Source organism: Cygnus olor, chromosome 10, assembly GCF_009769625.2.
Source record: "Cygnus olor isolate bCygOlo1 chromosome 10, bCygOlo1.pri.v2, whole genome shotgun sequence".
Taxonomy (NCBI): Eukaryota; Metazoa; Chordata; class Aves; order Anseriformes; family Anatidae; genus Cygnus; species Cygnus olor.
Window position 1 is genome coordinate 8,268,270 of NC_049178.1, and position 15,132 is coordinate 8,283,401.

Consider the following 15,132-nt stretch of genomic DNA (forward strand, 5'->3'; position numbering starts at 1 on the left):
CCGAACAGGAGCGGCCCCGGGCAGCGCCCCCCCCCCCCCCCCCCGCCGCCGCCCGCCCCCGGGCAGCGCCCGCCGCGGAGGAAAGGGCAGGTGCGGGAGCGGGGAGGGCGCTCGGAGCCCCCCACGGGAGCCGGGGCCGGAGCCGGGTGGCTCCGAGCCCCCCGCAGCGCTGGGCAGGGAGCCCGAGGGGCACCAGCCCGACGGGGAGGGGGGGCAGGAGGATTTCACCTTAAGATCGAAAGGGTTGACACAGGGGATGGAATTTGTAGTTGTTTTTTTTTGTTTTTTTTTGTTTTTTTTTTTTCCTTAAACTTCACGTGATGTTTTATTTATTACCGTGGCAGGATGGTTTTTAGTCAATGCCTTCGTCCTCCTGCCTGGCTCCCTCCAAGAGGGCTCAAGCCATCCCTGCTTGCTGCCCGGGCAGCTGGTTCCAGGCCAACACAGGTACCAAAAGCGCCGCAACCGTCCTGGCTCTGCCTGGGAATCACCAGAGGTTTAAACCTTCAGTTACCAACGTGCAGCTTCTTAAACGTTAATCACTTACAGAGATGAAGTCATGTGAAAGAAAGGTTGGCTTTTTCATAAACATGGAGTGTTTATGTGCTTATCTCCAGATGATGATGCCCCCTGCAATGAGGAAGCTCAGTGCCCGAGGTCAGCACGGTGCTGGTGTCGGTGTCACTTCCCTGACGCGTGTGTGAGGTGACTCACACCCAGCTCCCGCTGCTCCCCTCGTCCTGGGCTGTACCTAAAGAACGCATCGACCTACTCAGAAACCACTCTGGAAATCAGATTGTTAGGGACCGTGGGTGAGTGGGGAGAAAAAAGTTGCCCTGGAATTAAAGGGGCAACCTTCTGTTTTTTGGGGGATCCCTCAAAGTAAGATCCAGCTCCTTGTGCATCCCCTGGATCACCGAACGGCTTCTAAGGGTGTCTCCGTGCGAGTGGTGGTCTCTGGGGGGGGCAAGCAGAGCTTCCTGCCGTGCCCACCTCCTGGGCAGCACGTCATCCTCCCTAACTCCCTGTGATTCTGTCTGGACTATTGATACTTCATTTGCTTCACTGGCACGGACAAAACAGTGCAAAACACGATTTGGGTCTTGGTGTGCAATTCCTTCCAGCTTGGGGCTGCTGGCTGGAGCTGTCTGGGAGTTGCTACGTGAGAAATGTCCTCAAATTGCAGCCCCCCTGGGACAGGGGCAAAGCCCCGTCTTGTCTGGTCTCTCCCCGAAACATCTTATAGTTGTGGTTTCTGGGTTTAGCAAAGTCTTTTCCCAGCATTGCCTTAAAAAAAAAAGTTTTTAAAAAAAAAGTGTAAATATATATATATATTTATGTTATTTTGGTAGGTGGTATGAAGCCACATGAGGAGCAAAGAGCCAGGCCACTGCAGCAGCCATCCTGCATATTCATCCTTCTGTCCTTGGCCTTAAAAAATGAAGGAAAAAACAGCAAAACCACACGTCTGCAAGGAATCCTCATTGCTTAACGTAGATAAAAGGGTTCAAAGTTCCCCCTTCTCCCCCCAGCCAGTGGGAAGCAGCTCAGTAACCACGCCAGGAACTTCAACTGCTCCTCTGGCAGAAGAAACACTCCCAAGTACCAACGGCAAGGAAAGCCTGTAATCCAGCCTGGGCTGCAGCACAGCCCGTCACTGATCAAAGGGCTCCCGCATTTTCTTTCGGTGTTTTTTGTCCTCTGTCTGGCCGCCTCTCTCCTCCAGCTCCGCGGGCTGGGAAGGGCAACGTGAGCGCTCAGCGCCGCTGCTCTCCTCCCAGCGCCCGCTCCGGGCTTGTCTTCTCTTGTCCGGGCGGTGCGTGCAGCCAGCGAGGCTGGATGCGAGCTGTGCTCATGCGCTCTTAAAAGCAGAATACGGATCGAGCAGGATGGGGTTTAGCTGAGGGAGTTGTTAGAAAGCTGGGGTTTCGCTCAGCACCCACGCAGTCAGCGCGTCGCGCAGGGGGATGGCTTTCTGCCTAAGCTAGGAGGGCCCGAGGGAGTTGGAGTTGGTTAGGCTGGCGTGGTTAGGAACAGATTCAAGGAACAAAAAAATCAAGATAAGCACTCACACGATTCACACCTGGGATTTTTGTCTGAGCTTGTTCTTGGATTAAACCGAGCAAGCAGGGTCATCCTTTGGACTTACTTGGTCCTGTGCCCTTCTCTGACGTTTTCACAAGTTAACTTTCTTCTGCTTTAGCGCGAGCCAGTAGCCTTTCTCTCTGGATCTCTGGATGACAGTAATTTAATGATGGTTAAACCCAGTGAGGTTTTATAACTATTTTAGCTGGCTTGTAGTCGAGTTCCTTGGTTTCAATGGAAGGTTTAAGCTGTTGGTCCTTTGTTTTTGTTAAATCTCTTGGGAATCGGGCAAATGCAGGACTATGATGTAGCTGGCTGAGCCAGGCAATGCGACTCTTTTTTTTTTTTCCTTACAAAGACATTTTGCAGTCTTTACCCAGACAAACTGCAAACTCTTAGAAGTGTAAAAGGCAGAAATACCCATCATCGAGCCAGCAACAAAAGGTTAGCACACTGCAATTATTCATGTAACCACACTGTACCTCATTTTTCCTTTCTCTTAACTACTTCATTTGTCCAGACAGTAAGATCTGCAAAACTGACGTGGGCCCTTGTCCTGAGGTGCAGGAACACATCAGGGTACCCCGAGGCTGGAGACTGCAGAAGTCTGGGATGCTGAATCTTATCAAGTGGGAATTCTCCCCTCGCCCAGACCCCAGGCGCTCGCCTGGCCTTTCTCGGGCTCTGTGGCAGGGGCCGCCTCGTTACGTGCATTGCTGGCGTGTTTGCCTGGCTATTTTTGTGCTCCTCGCTTACTGTACGTGCAGCTGCAGCTGAGTGCTGCGTCTCTATCAGGGACAGCTGAGATTTTCCATAACCTTTGACTAAGAAATAGCCGTATCTTTAATCGTGGCCCCTCTGCACAACAGGTAGCACGTGAGATTACATAAATATTACTGCATTAAACATGTTTTTGGCACGTCGCTTGCTTCGGTATTGCACTTCTTTCCAACAGTGGCTGTGAAGAAGAGGGAATAAATGGCACATTCACATACCATGGGAAAAATTAATAGTCTGGTGTATTCTCTGTTTCGCTTTGGGATTACTCACTGATTAATCTCCTTGTTATTTTAAACCTTTATATGGATTTATCTAGCAAGAACCCAGACTGAGGCACCCTTAGGAGGAAATCCCCCTGTTCTGTGATGTTGGCAGGTATTTCCATATCAGCCTGCATATGAAGAAATAGTTTCTTCTTGCTCAGAAAGCACAGATGGGGGTTATTTTGCAAGCCCCAGAAAAGGGGCACTCCTATTATGCCTTCTGGCCATGGCAAAAGAGGAAAAGGTTGAATGTCTCCTCTGCCCAACATCCTGAAGGGTAGCTGCTGGCGGACATTGGTGGTGGTTCTCCCTGGGCTCACCTGACTTCATACACTGATGGGGAGGGTGCAGCTTTTCAAATTAATTCATTCAATCTGGGTGCCATTTCTGTAAACGATCAAGGGAAACCGAGCAAGTCTTAGTACACAAAATAAAAAGCAATACGAGTATTTTTCAATATGATTAAACCCAGCATGGTTTTTTGGCTGAAAATCTGCTCCACCTAGCTCATTTTGCTAGGGTGGCAGAGGTGCGGGGAGAGCAGAGTCACTTCCTTCGGCGAGGTTGCTCTGCTCCAGGCCACCGAGTGCCAAGAGGCAGCTGTGCCCCACGAGCCGTTCGCACAGCCCGGGGGAGCAGGCTGGTTTCAGGTGACCGTTTGCAAAGGTCACCACCTCCGCTGTTTGGTGGAAGAAAAATAAGTTTAAACACAGCCCAATCCTTGTCCCAGCTGCCTCTGCGACGAGGAAGCGAACGCAGAGCTGAGTGTGGTGCAGATGCCTTGCACCCCGCAGGGTATCGGACATTCGCGGTCACGCACCCGCTGGAGCCCTGCAGCACGCGCCGCGGCCACATATAAAGGGTTCTGGCTACCGTCAGTCTGCCATCAAAGCTGCACCTGCTGTGCTGGGTACTGCTATTTGTGCTGTGCTTTGCAGGTTTGTTGTTGGGGTGGGAAAAGCTGGGCCTTGAGCTATTCAGCTCCTTGCTATCTCGGCTGGTATCTGCGTCGTGCAGGTATCTGGTGATGCATATTAAAACAAGTAAGATAGCAAAGCATATGCGCTTTGCACCGAGGGTCAGATACAGCCTGAAGGTTTTCTGCCCTGCTTCAATTTCAGCTTGTTTTGTTTTGTTGGCCAAAGCTAGCCCCAAACTGCCCAACAGTACAGAGGATTGCAGCTATTTCATCGTAGTTGAGAATTATGGCTAGCAATCTGTCAAATCAGACTTTTCCTCCCAAGAAAAATTAGAGCCAAATGCTTGGTGGTTTGTGCAAACTGCTTTGCTGTCAGATTTGCTATAATGTTCAGTGTTTACTTTAAGTTTGCCCACAGTGTAGCATTGGAGCATCAGAGCAGCATCTTGGAGCACTGTGTGGCTGTGCATTTAACGTGTCATGGGAGGAAAACTTGTCTGCAGGGTGTTCTATAAAGCATAAGCGAGTCGGTTCACAAGTCTGACGCTCCTTGGGCTGTTGATAACCCTCCTGTTGGCTTGCCAGCACTAGCACAGGACACTGATGAGCCTGTTTTTAAAACCCCAGGGTGGAAAATAACCAGGAGAGGAGTTACTGCCAAGTCAGAGCAGCAGAGATGCTGCAAATAGCGCAAGTGTTGTGCCTCCCAGTAAGCGAGCTTCCCAGCGCGGAGGCATTTTTGTTTACATAACCTGAAGCAGGCTCTGCTGTTTGGGCTGGATGTCTAAACAGTTGTTGAGAGCCAGCAAGCCATGCCTCAGGGTTGGCAATTTATTTGTTTTTTTCCAAGTAACTTCTGAACTTGCAATCCACTGAGCCAGAGGAAGGAGCGCTGGTGCCCCCGCAGTGCTCTGCAGCGAGGTCTGTCCAGCACAGGCCGGCTGCGGAGTTTGCGCCCCAGGAAGACCAGAAGTCTGGACCTTTCCTAGAAACACCAGAGCAAGACAAAAGAGCAGAAGCGGGAGGTTTTCAAATGCCAAATCCAAATAGGCTGTAAGGAAGAGCTGCCTTCACTTGAGATGACGAGAGCTGGAAGCTCTTGCGGTCAAGTTGGTGCTGCCCTGAGCGAACAGAGGACGAAGCCCGGGGTGAGCCGTGTCGTGGCATGAGGTGCGGGCTCTTTCTGGAGCTTCTGGAGATGATTTCTGCAGGTGTTGGTACTTTAGAAACAGTCATCAAAAGTGAGCTTCGACACTGCATGTGAAAGAGAAGTTGCGGGTTTAATTTGAAGCAGTAATCAACAGGAAAGCTACGAAGCCTCATGCACGCCCTTGACGCTACTGCTGTGTGTGGGGGCAGGCTTTGTCCAAAGCCAGCAGAACCTCTGCTCCTCTGGGTAGCACCCTGTGCTGCTCACACAGCCGAGCTTCTCTGGAAGAAGCTTTTGTGCCTCCTCGTGCTCCTGCGGTTGCATTTCTCCGAAATGTCCCTCTGCAAGTCCTGCGAACCGGCGTGGCTGTAACTTTCGGCAGGACGCAGGGAGCGTGCTGGGTGCCTGGGCGCGCTTTGACTGTGCTAAGTCCCATGCAGGTGGCAGGGCCTCGCCTCTCCAGACATCGCCACCAAAAGCACGTCGCTGTTCTGACACCTATAGCGCCACCAAGCCAGCACCATCAGCGTCTCCCCCAGGACTGCAGCACCCCGCACGCCTGCATGCATGCAAAGCAACCTGAGCTAGGGACAGCCACCAGCGCATGGTGCCACGAGCCTCTGCTGCACGTATGTGAGAATAGCAGGCATCTTAAAGACCCACATGCTTGATTTTAAGCCATACAGCTCCTGAGGCTGCTTTCAGCATGGATTTTGTGCCATCCAGAAGAGCTTTGGGCTCACACCAGCTCCACGCACCCAGCGGCCAGGAGCATCGGCAGAGGGAGCCTGGCTCCAGCGCCCGCAGCGCCGTCCCGTGACTCCCGCGCAGAGCTCTGCAAGGTGAAATGAGGTGGCAAGAGGTGGCTGGTGGGGGACTAGCACTGCTCGCGAGATGCCACCGTGCTCCCTGATCACCTGCTGCTAACCGTAAGCGTGGGCTGGTAACGCACAGACAGAACTGCAAGCAGTGTCTGAGTACGGCGATGTTTGGCAGCGCGGGGAGTTTCTCTGTGCTGATTTTGATGTTTTTAGTCAGGGTACGAGGTAGAGGAGAATTCTTATTACCTAATTAACAGCCCTCTTATTTCCAACTTGTGTCTGAAAAGCCTTTCTTTGGGGGAGAGGGCTTTCTTCTTTCTCTTTTACGCAATCTCCATGCTTTATTCAATCTGTACTTTGCCTTTCAGCTAAACTACTTTATGTCCTAGTCATATTGAAGTATTTAAGGGCTTCTGATCATTAGCATCTTTGTTCTAGGTCCTACAACATTCTGCCTGGTTTCAGAGCAATCAGCATTTCAGTTTTCACTGTTTGGGATAGTTAAACTATCCTAAGCACTTAAGATAGATTCTTTTCTGGAGACAGCACGTGGCTTAATTTCCCTAGACCAAAAATACTCAACAAAATACTTTGTTGAAATGAAAAAGCAGGCTCTGTAAGGAGGGATTTAAGTGACCGCCTGTGTTTCTTGGAGCAGCACTGCTCTGAGCAGTGCAGATTTGCTCACCCACCCTGAAAACCGTCGGTGCCTGACACCCGTGCGAGCGCTGTGGGCAGCAAAGTGAAGCTCACAGCGCCCGGGTGGATTTGCAGAGCGCTGTGCGTTTACAAAGCGCTGCACATTATTCAGACGCACACCCCCCCGCCCCCCAAAACCAGCAATCCAGTAGATGTTCAGTGCTTCTAAGCTGTCTGTGTACGGTGTACCTACTTGCAGCTGCTCCTTGGAGCCAGGAGCTGGTGACGGGACATCCAGTGTCAGGTGTCTCTGGCTACCCCGTAAGCTGTCCTCCAAGGACGGAGGAACAGCTACCATAAAGATGACTAAAACAAATCCTTTTCAACACACTGAAAACTACTACTTGAAGGTGACAAACCTTGTTGGAGCCCAGGCTTACGTTATTTCAACACCAAGAAAAAGGGCTCGTCCACCTTGCCAGCCTGGCTTTTGCTTCAGGCGAGCCATGAGCCGGCACCTGGAGGCAGGGTTCTCGCGGCGCTCATGCAGCTCCTGGCAGTGTTAAGACATTTCTGCAGCTCGAGAGGCAGCATCTCACTCCTGGTGCCCTTTTCAGTGCTTTGTTCAGGTAATGGGCTGAGTTAGCCTAAACTTCCATGCCCATGAGACTCCCCAAAGCAGCCCCTAACACCGCACCAGGTATCCAGAAGCCAAACACTTGAAGCACATTGAATGACAAGAAGCTCCAAGCACGGAGCTGTGACACCTTCCAGGCATAACAAGGACATGGACATCACAGTCTTTTTCCTTCTGTGAATAGAAAGGTGAACTTTGATAGAAATATCAGATTCTTAGTAGCTCGGGAGGGACGCATTTGGAGCATTCATTGAGTTGAATCATGTTCTGCATACAAAAAATACTAAGATAATATTGTTTCCAATATTTACACACAGCATTTGTCAAGTTCTTGCTGTAAGAATTAGATTAGACAATTTTTTCCAGGCCAAAATCCAATTATGACTAAGTTTTTCAGAGGCAAAGAGCTTGGCAATCAGGTGGTACATGTTTCTGAAGCCTGTGGCTGGGGAACCAAAGGGTCCAATCGCATCTCCATCGTTACCTTGTCCGATTCCTATTCAAACTAATAAGAAGATGTGAGCAGGTTGGATACCTATGCTGTCTCTGCAGGAATCAAATGATGGTCGTTATTGGGGTACACACAAGGACGGGGGATTTGGCAGCCAGCCCCAAATTATTTCAGATGGGAGGCTGATGTCGCCAACTGCTTTGTAAAAGACACTCATGCTCTGGAGAGAGCATCTTGTAAAGGGATGTTTGGAAATGTTTCTGTGCCGGTGGTGTTCCGTTGCCAAAATGATGCCTGCTATCCACAGGCGAGCTTTTATCACTGCATTTGAAAGACTTGTAAAGAAAAGTTGCTAAACTATTTAAAAAGCTTCCAAAGTATTTCAGTGGGTTTTGAACTCATAAGCTGAAAAACATAAAAATGCAACCCTTTGAGAGTGACTTGTAAGGACAAGGAAGGGGCATCAGAGACCCACAGCAGCTTTAGAGCAGGAGGTAATAGGAAAAGGACTCCCCAAGTTGTAGATGTCGCTTCTGTAGCGCATCACCACGGTGCAGCCATGAGCTGATGCCTGACCTGGCCCTGGGAGCGAACAGAAGTATCAAGCCCCTGCCTAGCAGTTCTCCTTCCTTCTTTATGTCTGCTTTTAAGAAACCATTGTCATCCTGCATTGCATATGCCTCTTCAAAATATGCCGATTCAAAATCGAATTAATTCTCTTCCTAACATTCAGCTACAGATTTATTGACTCCTCAACCCTGCAGTCATAACACTCGGCGTGCCCTCTGCCCACGGTGCCCTTGTGCATCGTGTAGTCTCCTGCAGGGACAATTCCCCACGCGGGGAGGTGCCTGGGGAGAGGGGCAGGGAAGTGGCACCCAGCACTCTCCTGTGCCTGCAGCGCTCCGTATGGGCCGGAGCAAATCAGAGGGGACGGGCGCAGCGTGCCGAGCCTGCTGCGGGGCATCGGGGGGTGCTGCCAGACCCCATGTCCCGATGCCAGGCCCTTTGCAGCAACCTGCAGTGTCACGGGTGGCACTGGGTGCCCCCCCCCCAACCCTGCCACCACCAGCAGCCGGGGCCACAACGGAAGGACGTAGCGACACTGAGTTGTGCAGAGCGGTTTTATTTTCAGCCTGGGCTTTGCTTCCCCTCCTTCCCAGCTGGGTGTGAGGCGGTGCCACCCTCCCCACCTTGTGTGTCCCCAGCACGGGGGTGGGGACAGGATCTGGGCACGGCTCACTCAGAGGCACGCTGGGTGTCGCAGCGCTCTCCCTGCCAGCCGCTGTAGCACTGGCAGCTGAAGCCTTCGGCCAGCTGGGACGTGTCCACGCCAGCAGCCAGGGTGCGCACCATGGGCTGGGGCTTTGTGGCTGTCAGGTCAATGGCGAAGCGGAGGGGGTCGAGGTATAGGAAGCTCTCCTTGTCCCCCCTGCGCACGCAGCGGCCGTGGCCGGAGCACAGGCTCTGGCTGCACAGCTGGGCGCTGGTCGTCACGTTGACGATGTAGTGGCCCAGGGTCCCGTCCACGTAGTCCTTCAGCTTCAGGCACATCTCCTGCATGGGGAGGCGGTGTCACAGCCCCATCGTGGCGGCAGTGGGGGTCCTGCAGTCCCCGACCCCCCTCCCCAACTCACCTTGGAGGTGCTGTAGTTGGAGCTTCCCCAGAGCACGATGCCCGCAGCACCCTGAGCCGCGCTCTCCCCGATGGTGTTCACCAGGTCCTCCTGCGCCCGAGGGGAGAGGAGAGGTCATCTGGGCACACTGCCACCCCACACACCACCGAAAGCCACCTGGCGCCGAGCCATCGGCCACCTTCTCCCGGCACGGTGCCGCAAAGCCCCAGAGCGCCCTCGGTGCCCCGCACCCCGTCCCCACCAGCCCCACCTCGGAGAGGAAGTCAACGGTGTTGTCAAAGGCGATCTGGGCGTAGGGCAGGACAGGGATGGCGGTGGCGAGGACGCCGTTCTGGACGGCGAAGGCCTCGGCCACGCGGTAGCGGACGTAGCTGAGCACCTTGCCGGTGCCCTTGAGCTGGGGGGGCAGGTAGATGCTGGGGTAGAGCGCCCGGCTGCTGTTCCAGAGCCATCCCAGCTCCTGGTTGCGCTGGCGCTCCACCGCCGGGCAGGTGCCGTTGTACTGCGGGCTGCCGAAGTCGTTGTTGTAGCAGTCGGGGAAGCCGTAGAAGCCCCAGTAGCCGCCGGGCCGCAGGCGCTCGCCCAGCTGCAGCGTCTGCTCCATGAAGTCGCGGGCACCCTCCTCGTATTGCTGCTGGGCCACCTCCTCCACCAGGCTGGAGGGCCACTCCGGGTGCTGCTGCCGCACCAGCTCCTCCGACTTCTCGCGGTAGACGTCCATGGAGCCCCAGTCGCGGGCCCAGAGCGGGCGCCAGCTCTCCCAGTCGACGACGGCCAGCCCGCCGTAGGCGGCGTCGGGCAGGGCGGCCTGCACGTCGCGGGCGGCCTGGCGGAGGTGGGCGGGCAGGCTGGCGTTCTGCGGCAGCCCCCCGTCCACCGGCACCCCCTGCGCGGAGTAGTGCGGGTAGAGCCCCAGGCGCTGGCTGTAGAAGAGCGTGACGTCCTGCCCCGCGAAGGCCTGCTGCGCGTTGGCCAGCACGTCGAAGACCCCGAGGGGCAGCGTGACGTTGTGCCGCTGGGCGCACGGCTCGCTGGGCACGTTCCACACGGTGACGAAGGGGCGGCCGGCGAGGACGGGGCCCGGGCCGGGGCCGGTGGCGGGGGTCGGGACGGGCAGGAGCAGCAGGGCCCAGCAGTGCCACCACCGCCACATGGTGCCTGGGGACGGCGGGGTGGGGGCACGCGGGGCTTTTATGGGCAGCCCGGAGGGACGCGGGGCCGCCGCCCGCCGCGGGTCCCAGCCACGGGCAGCCGGAGCCTGGCACGGCGGCGGGCCCTGGTTAATGAGTGACGGGGGGGGAACGGGACGGGGACAAGGTCGGGCTGCGGATGGGGACGGCGCCGCCCGGTGCCCTCCGTGCCACCCCCGGGGCCTCCCCCCCACCGGCCACGCTCGCGGGGCGTGGCCAAATCCGGGTGCGGGCGTGGCCACGGCCGGGTGTGGGCGTGGCTAACGCTGCTGTGGGCGTGGCCCCGCCCGGGGGCGCGCCCGCGGCGCTCCACGTGTGTCCCCCCCCGCCCCCCCGCCGCCCCCCCCCGGCAAGGAGCCGCTGTCGCTCGGCGCCGCTTCGGCTTTAATCGCGGTGCGGCCGCGGGGGCTCGGCTCGGCGCCACGCCGCGCCCCGTCCCTCCCCTTACAACAGGAGAGGCCCCCCCGTGCCCTCCCTCCGTCCCCAGCCCCCCGGTGGGCAGCAGCCCCCAGCACCCGGGGCAGGGGAGGGGTGACCCCCCAGCCCCCCCACCCCAATAAGCTGCCGAGCAGGCGATTTAGGGCCAGTGTCCCACAGGTCCGCTACACCGCTGCAGAAAGGGGGTGCCGGGGGGCCCCGTCGCAGTCCGGCGAGGCTAGAGCCAGCCCAGGAACAGCAGCAGCAGCAGCACCCCCAGTCCCACGGGCGTCGGGGGGCCGGGGGCTCCCCCGCGGGGTCCCGCCGGCTGCTGGCAGCCGCTGCCCTGCCAGCCCTGGTAGCAGTGGCAGCGAAAGTTGGTCCGTAGGAAGCGGGTGTCGGCGGAGGACAGGCGGCCCTCGGCCCAGAGGAGGGGGCGCTGGGGGTGCTCCGCGTCCCGGCGCCGCAGCTGGAAGCTGGTGGGGTTGAGGTGCAAGAAGACGTCGGCGGCGCTGTCCTGGCGCAGGCAGCGGCCCTGACCCTGGCACAGCACCGTGCTGCAGAGCTGCGCTGCCGTCGTGACGTTGACGATGTAGCGGCCCAGGTCCCCCTCCAGGTAGTTCTTGATGGTCTGGCAAGACTCCTGGGGAAAAGGGGTCATCAGGGGTGTGCTGGGGTGCCCCAGGGTGCATCCCAGGTGGAGAGGACACCCCTGTCCTCAAGCTGTCAGTGCCCCCCCACCCCTCACCCAGGCGGACCCCAAACCTACCCGGTTTTTGGTGTAGTCTGCGTCACCCCAGAAGATGACCCCGGCCGCACCCAGTGCCGCGCTCTCACCGATGGTGGAGATCAGGTCCGGCTGCAGGGACAGAGCCTGGTTAGTGCCCACGGGCCCCATGAAGCACAGGGCGTCCCAAAGAGACCCATGCCATGGGGCGAGGGGACTGTCCCAGCTCCTCAGAGAGGAGCCTGCTCCCAGACCCTCCTCCCTGGGACTGGGCCGACCAGCGCAGGAGCTGTGGGCTCTCGCACCTCAGGGTCCCAGCTGCAAGGACCCATGCGTCCAGTGACACCTCCCGGGTGAGGGGACGTGGGGACAGCAGCCAGCACCCTGGCCAGCCCAGAACCTCTTTTCTTCATGGGTTGAGGCCACCCATGGATGGGATGAGGACAGCCCAACAGCACAGCCACGGGGCGGCCCCGCCATCAGCCCTACCTGGCTGAGCACGTCCATCTTGCGGATGTAGGTGGGCCGGGTGTAGACGAAGACAGGCAGGCTGTAGCCGTCGTGGTGCTGCTGCGAGATGCGCATGGCCTCCATCACCCGCGCCCGCACGAACTTGCGGCTGTTGGGGGTGGAGGCCAGGAGGGGGTCGAGGTAGATGGAGGGGTAGAGCGCCATGCTCTCCCTCCACAGCCACGCCAGCTGGTCGTTGCGCGTCTTCTCCACGTCTGGGCACTGCCCCGTGTAGCTCTCCTTGTTCTTGCTGTAGTCGTGGTTGTAGCAGTCGGGGAAGAGGTAGAAGCCCCAGAGCTGCTTGGGGCGGAAGCTCTTGGCCGAGCGCAGCGTGCTCACCATGAACTGCCGCGCCGCCGACTCGAACTCGAAGACGGCCTGCTTGTTCACCTCCTCGAGGGACCGGTGGGGCTGCCGCTGCACCACCAGCTGCCGCGACACCTCCTGGTAGACGTCCTTGGGCTTCCAGTTGCGCACCCAGATGGGCCGCCACTCCTCCCAGTCGATGACGGCCAGCCCCTCCTTGGCGGGCGAGCGGATGTACTTGCCGATGCCCTCCTGGAGCCGGGCGAGGTGCTCGGCCAGGCTGCTGCGCTGGGGCACGCCGCCGTTGACGGCCACGCGCTGGCTGGTGTAGTAGGGGTAGAGCCCCAGGCGCTCCTTGTAGAAGATGGTGAGGTTCTGGTCCACGAAGCCCTCGTTGGGCGACGCCTGCAGGTCGAAGATGCTGAAGTCCAGGGCCACCTGGAAGCGGGGCTTGCAGTCCTGCGTGGGCACGTTCCAGGCCACCAGGAACGGCCGCCGGGTCAGCAGCGGGGCCGCCGACGGCTTCTCGGGGGGCTGCCGGGCCAGGGCCAGCAGCGCCAGCCAGGGCAGCGGCAGCGCCGCCGCGCAGCCCCCGCGCATCGTGCGGGCACCGGGCGGGGGGCGAGCCCGGCCCCGCTCCCCTCCCTCCGCCGCCGCCGCCTTTGTCCGGGACAAAGCGACCGGGGCGCGGCCGGCGCGGGGCAGCCACGTGCGGCGGGGCCGCCCGCTCCCGCTCCCGGTGCGGGCCCGGCGCCGGGACCCGCTGCCGCCCCGCGCCCCCTCCCCGCCTGCGGTGCCGGTGCCCGGTCCCCGGTCCCCGCCGCCCGCCCGCCCGCCCGCCCGCTCCGGCCCCGCTCCAGCCCCGCTCCCGCCGCGCTCCCCGGGCGCCGCCCCCCCGCCGCCCGCTTTAAGCCGCCCGGCGCGCACCACGCCCGCCGCCGCGGGGGAGCCGCCCCCCGCCGCCCGCCCGGCCCGGCCCGGCCCGGCCCCGCCCGCGGCGCAGCCCCGGGCCCTGGGCCGCCGCTGACCGCGAGGTGCCGGCGGCGCGGAGCGGAGCGGCCAGGCCGCGGCTGCGAGGGGGCAGCGCCCCGGGAACGGCCCGGCCCCCCCCCGCACACCGCACTTGGTACGGCCCGGCCGGCCTCGCGCGGCGGCGGGGGCGGGGCCCGGGCGAGGGGCGGGGCCGCCGGCAGGGGGCGCCCGGGGGCGGGGGTGGCCCCGGGGCGGTGTCACCGCGGTGGTGGTGGCGGCCCCGGGGTGGCGGCGGTGGCCCCCGTAGCGGCGTCCCCAGGGCCACGGCGTCCCCACAGCGGTGTCCCCAGGGAGGCGGTGTCCCCACGGTGGTGCCCCCAAGGCGGAGGTGCCCCCAAGGCGGAGGTGCCCCCCCACAGCGGTGTCCCCAGGGAGGCGGTGTCCCCACGGAGGTGTCCCCAGGGCAGTGGCACGTGTGCCCAGCGGGAGCCAGGCCGTCCTGAGCGGGACACTCGGTGCTGGGGACAGGGACAGGGAGCGGCAGACGCGGGGACGCGGCGGTGGCTGTCCCCGCGTCCCGCCCGCGCCCGGGGAACAAGGGTGGCAGGAGGGAAGGCAGCGCCCGAGCGTCACCGCCAGCGGGGACGAAGTCAGCCCCAGGGCAGCTGGGGAGAGGCTGGGCCACCGCAGCCCCCGCCGCCAGCTGCTCCCGGAGCGACACGGCGGGGACAAGCAGTCCTGTGCCGGGACCCTCCCTGCCCTGGCGTCCCCTCGGCAGGCAGCGGGGACGGCGCCCGGCCGGCCTCGGCGCCCCCCAGGAGCCCTGGCTGCTGGGGACACGGGGACGGCCGCTCCCTGCGGTGTCCCCATCCCTGCCGGTGCCAGCTCACCCCCCGTCCCCGGGAACGCGCCACGAGGACAGGAACGTCACCCAGCGGTAGCGGTGGCCCCCACCCACCCGCCGCCGGTGCCGCCAGGACGGGGACTGCGGGGACAGGAGCCACCCAGCCCGGACAAGGGTGGGGAGCCCAGGGCGAGCCCGGCCGGCGCGGGGAAGGAAGCGGGGCTGAATCTCCGGAAGTGCTCCCCGGGGACGGGAGCGCCATCGTGTCACCACCCCGAGTCCGTCCCCGTCCCCTCTGTGGGGTCCAGCCCGGGCTGTCTCCCGCGGGTGGCTTTGGGGCTCCATCCGCGTCTGGCCTGGGATCCCGCAGCGCCCACGGTGCCGCCGGGGCTGCCAGCAGAGCCGCCACTGCCCTGCCAAAGAACCTCCGCCAAGAGCCAAGAAATCTGCGCGCCGGCGGGCACTGCCCTTCCCCTCCGTGCCGCCTGCTGGGGCCGTAAACAGGCGCAAGAAATGCCTCAAATTTTCCATCCCCGCGCGCCGGAGGCCGGGTGGCACCCGCGGTGGCCGCGGGGTCAGGGCCGGGCGGGCCGTGGGGGCGCAGGAGCGGGCCCCGGCCGCGTGTCGCAGCGGGACGCGGAGCTGCCCGGGGCCGAGCCAGGGCGGCCGCATTGTTCTGCCGCGCCCGGCCGTGACGCCCGCCGCTGGGACGCCGCGAGCCGTCCCCGCCGGGGTCGGTCCCCACGGGACAGCAGGCAGACCCGGTGCTCCGGGGCCCGGCCCG

The 15,132-nt window shown here is 60.6% G+C and overlaps 2 protein-coding genes across 2 annotated transcripts; both read right to left on the minus strand.

Annotated features, from left to right (window-relative positions):
- Window positions 1-8,855: 8,855 nt before the first annotated feature.
- Window positions 8,856-10,849, minus strand: HYAL1 (hyaluronidase 1). Its single transcript, XM_040568700.1, has 3 exons — window positions 9,633-10,849; window positions 9,383-9,472; window positions 8,856-9,302 (listed from the first exon to the last, which is right to left on the minus strand). Exons 1-3 carry the CDS (start codon window positions 10,533-10,535, stop codon window positions 8,985-8,987), a joined length of 1,311 nt encoding a protein of 436 aa, XP_040424634.1. The 5' UTR covers window positions 10,536-10,849; the 3' UTR covers window positions 8,856-8,984.
- Window positions 10,850-10,923: 74 nt separating this feature from the next.
- On the minus strand, window positions 10,924-13,256 carry HYAL2 (hyaluronidase 2). The gene is made up of 3 exons (XM_040568699.1): window positions 12,206-13,256; window positions 11,759-11,848; window positions 10,924-11,632 (listed from the first exon to the last, which is right to left on the minus strand). Exons 1-3 carry the CDS (start codon window positions 13,130-13,132, stop codon window positions 11,228-11,230), a joined length of 1,422 nt encoding a protein of 473 aa, XP_040424633.1. The 5' UTR covers window positions 13,133-13,256; the 3' UTR covers window positions 10,924-11,227.
- Window positions 13,257-15,132: the final 1,876 nt, after the last annotated feature.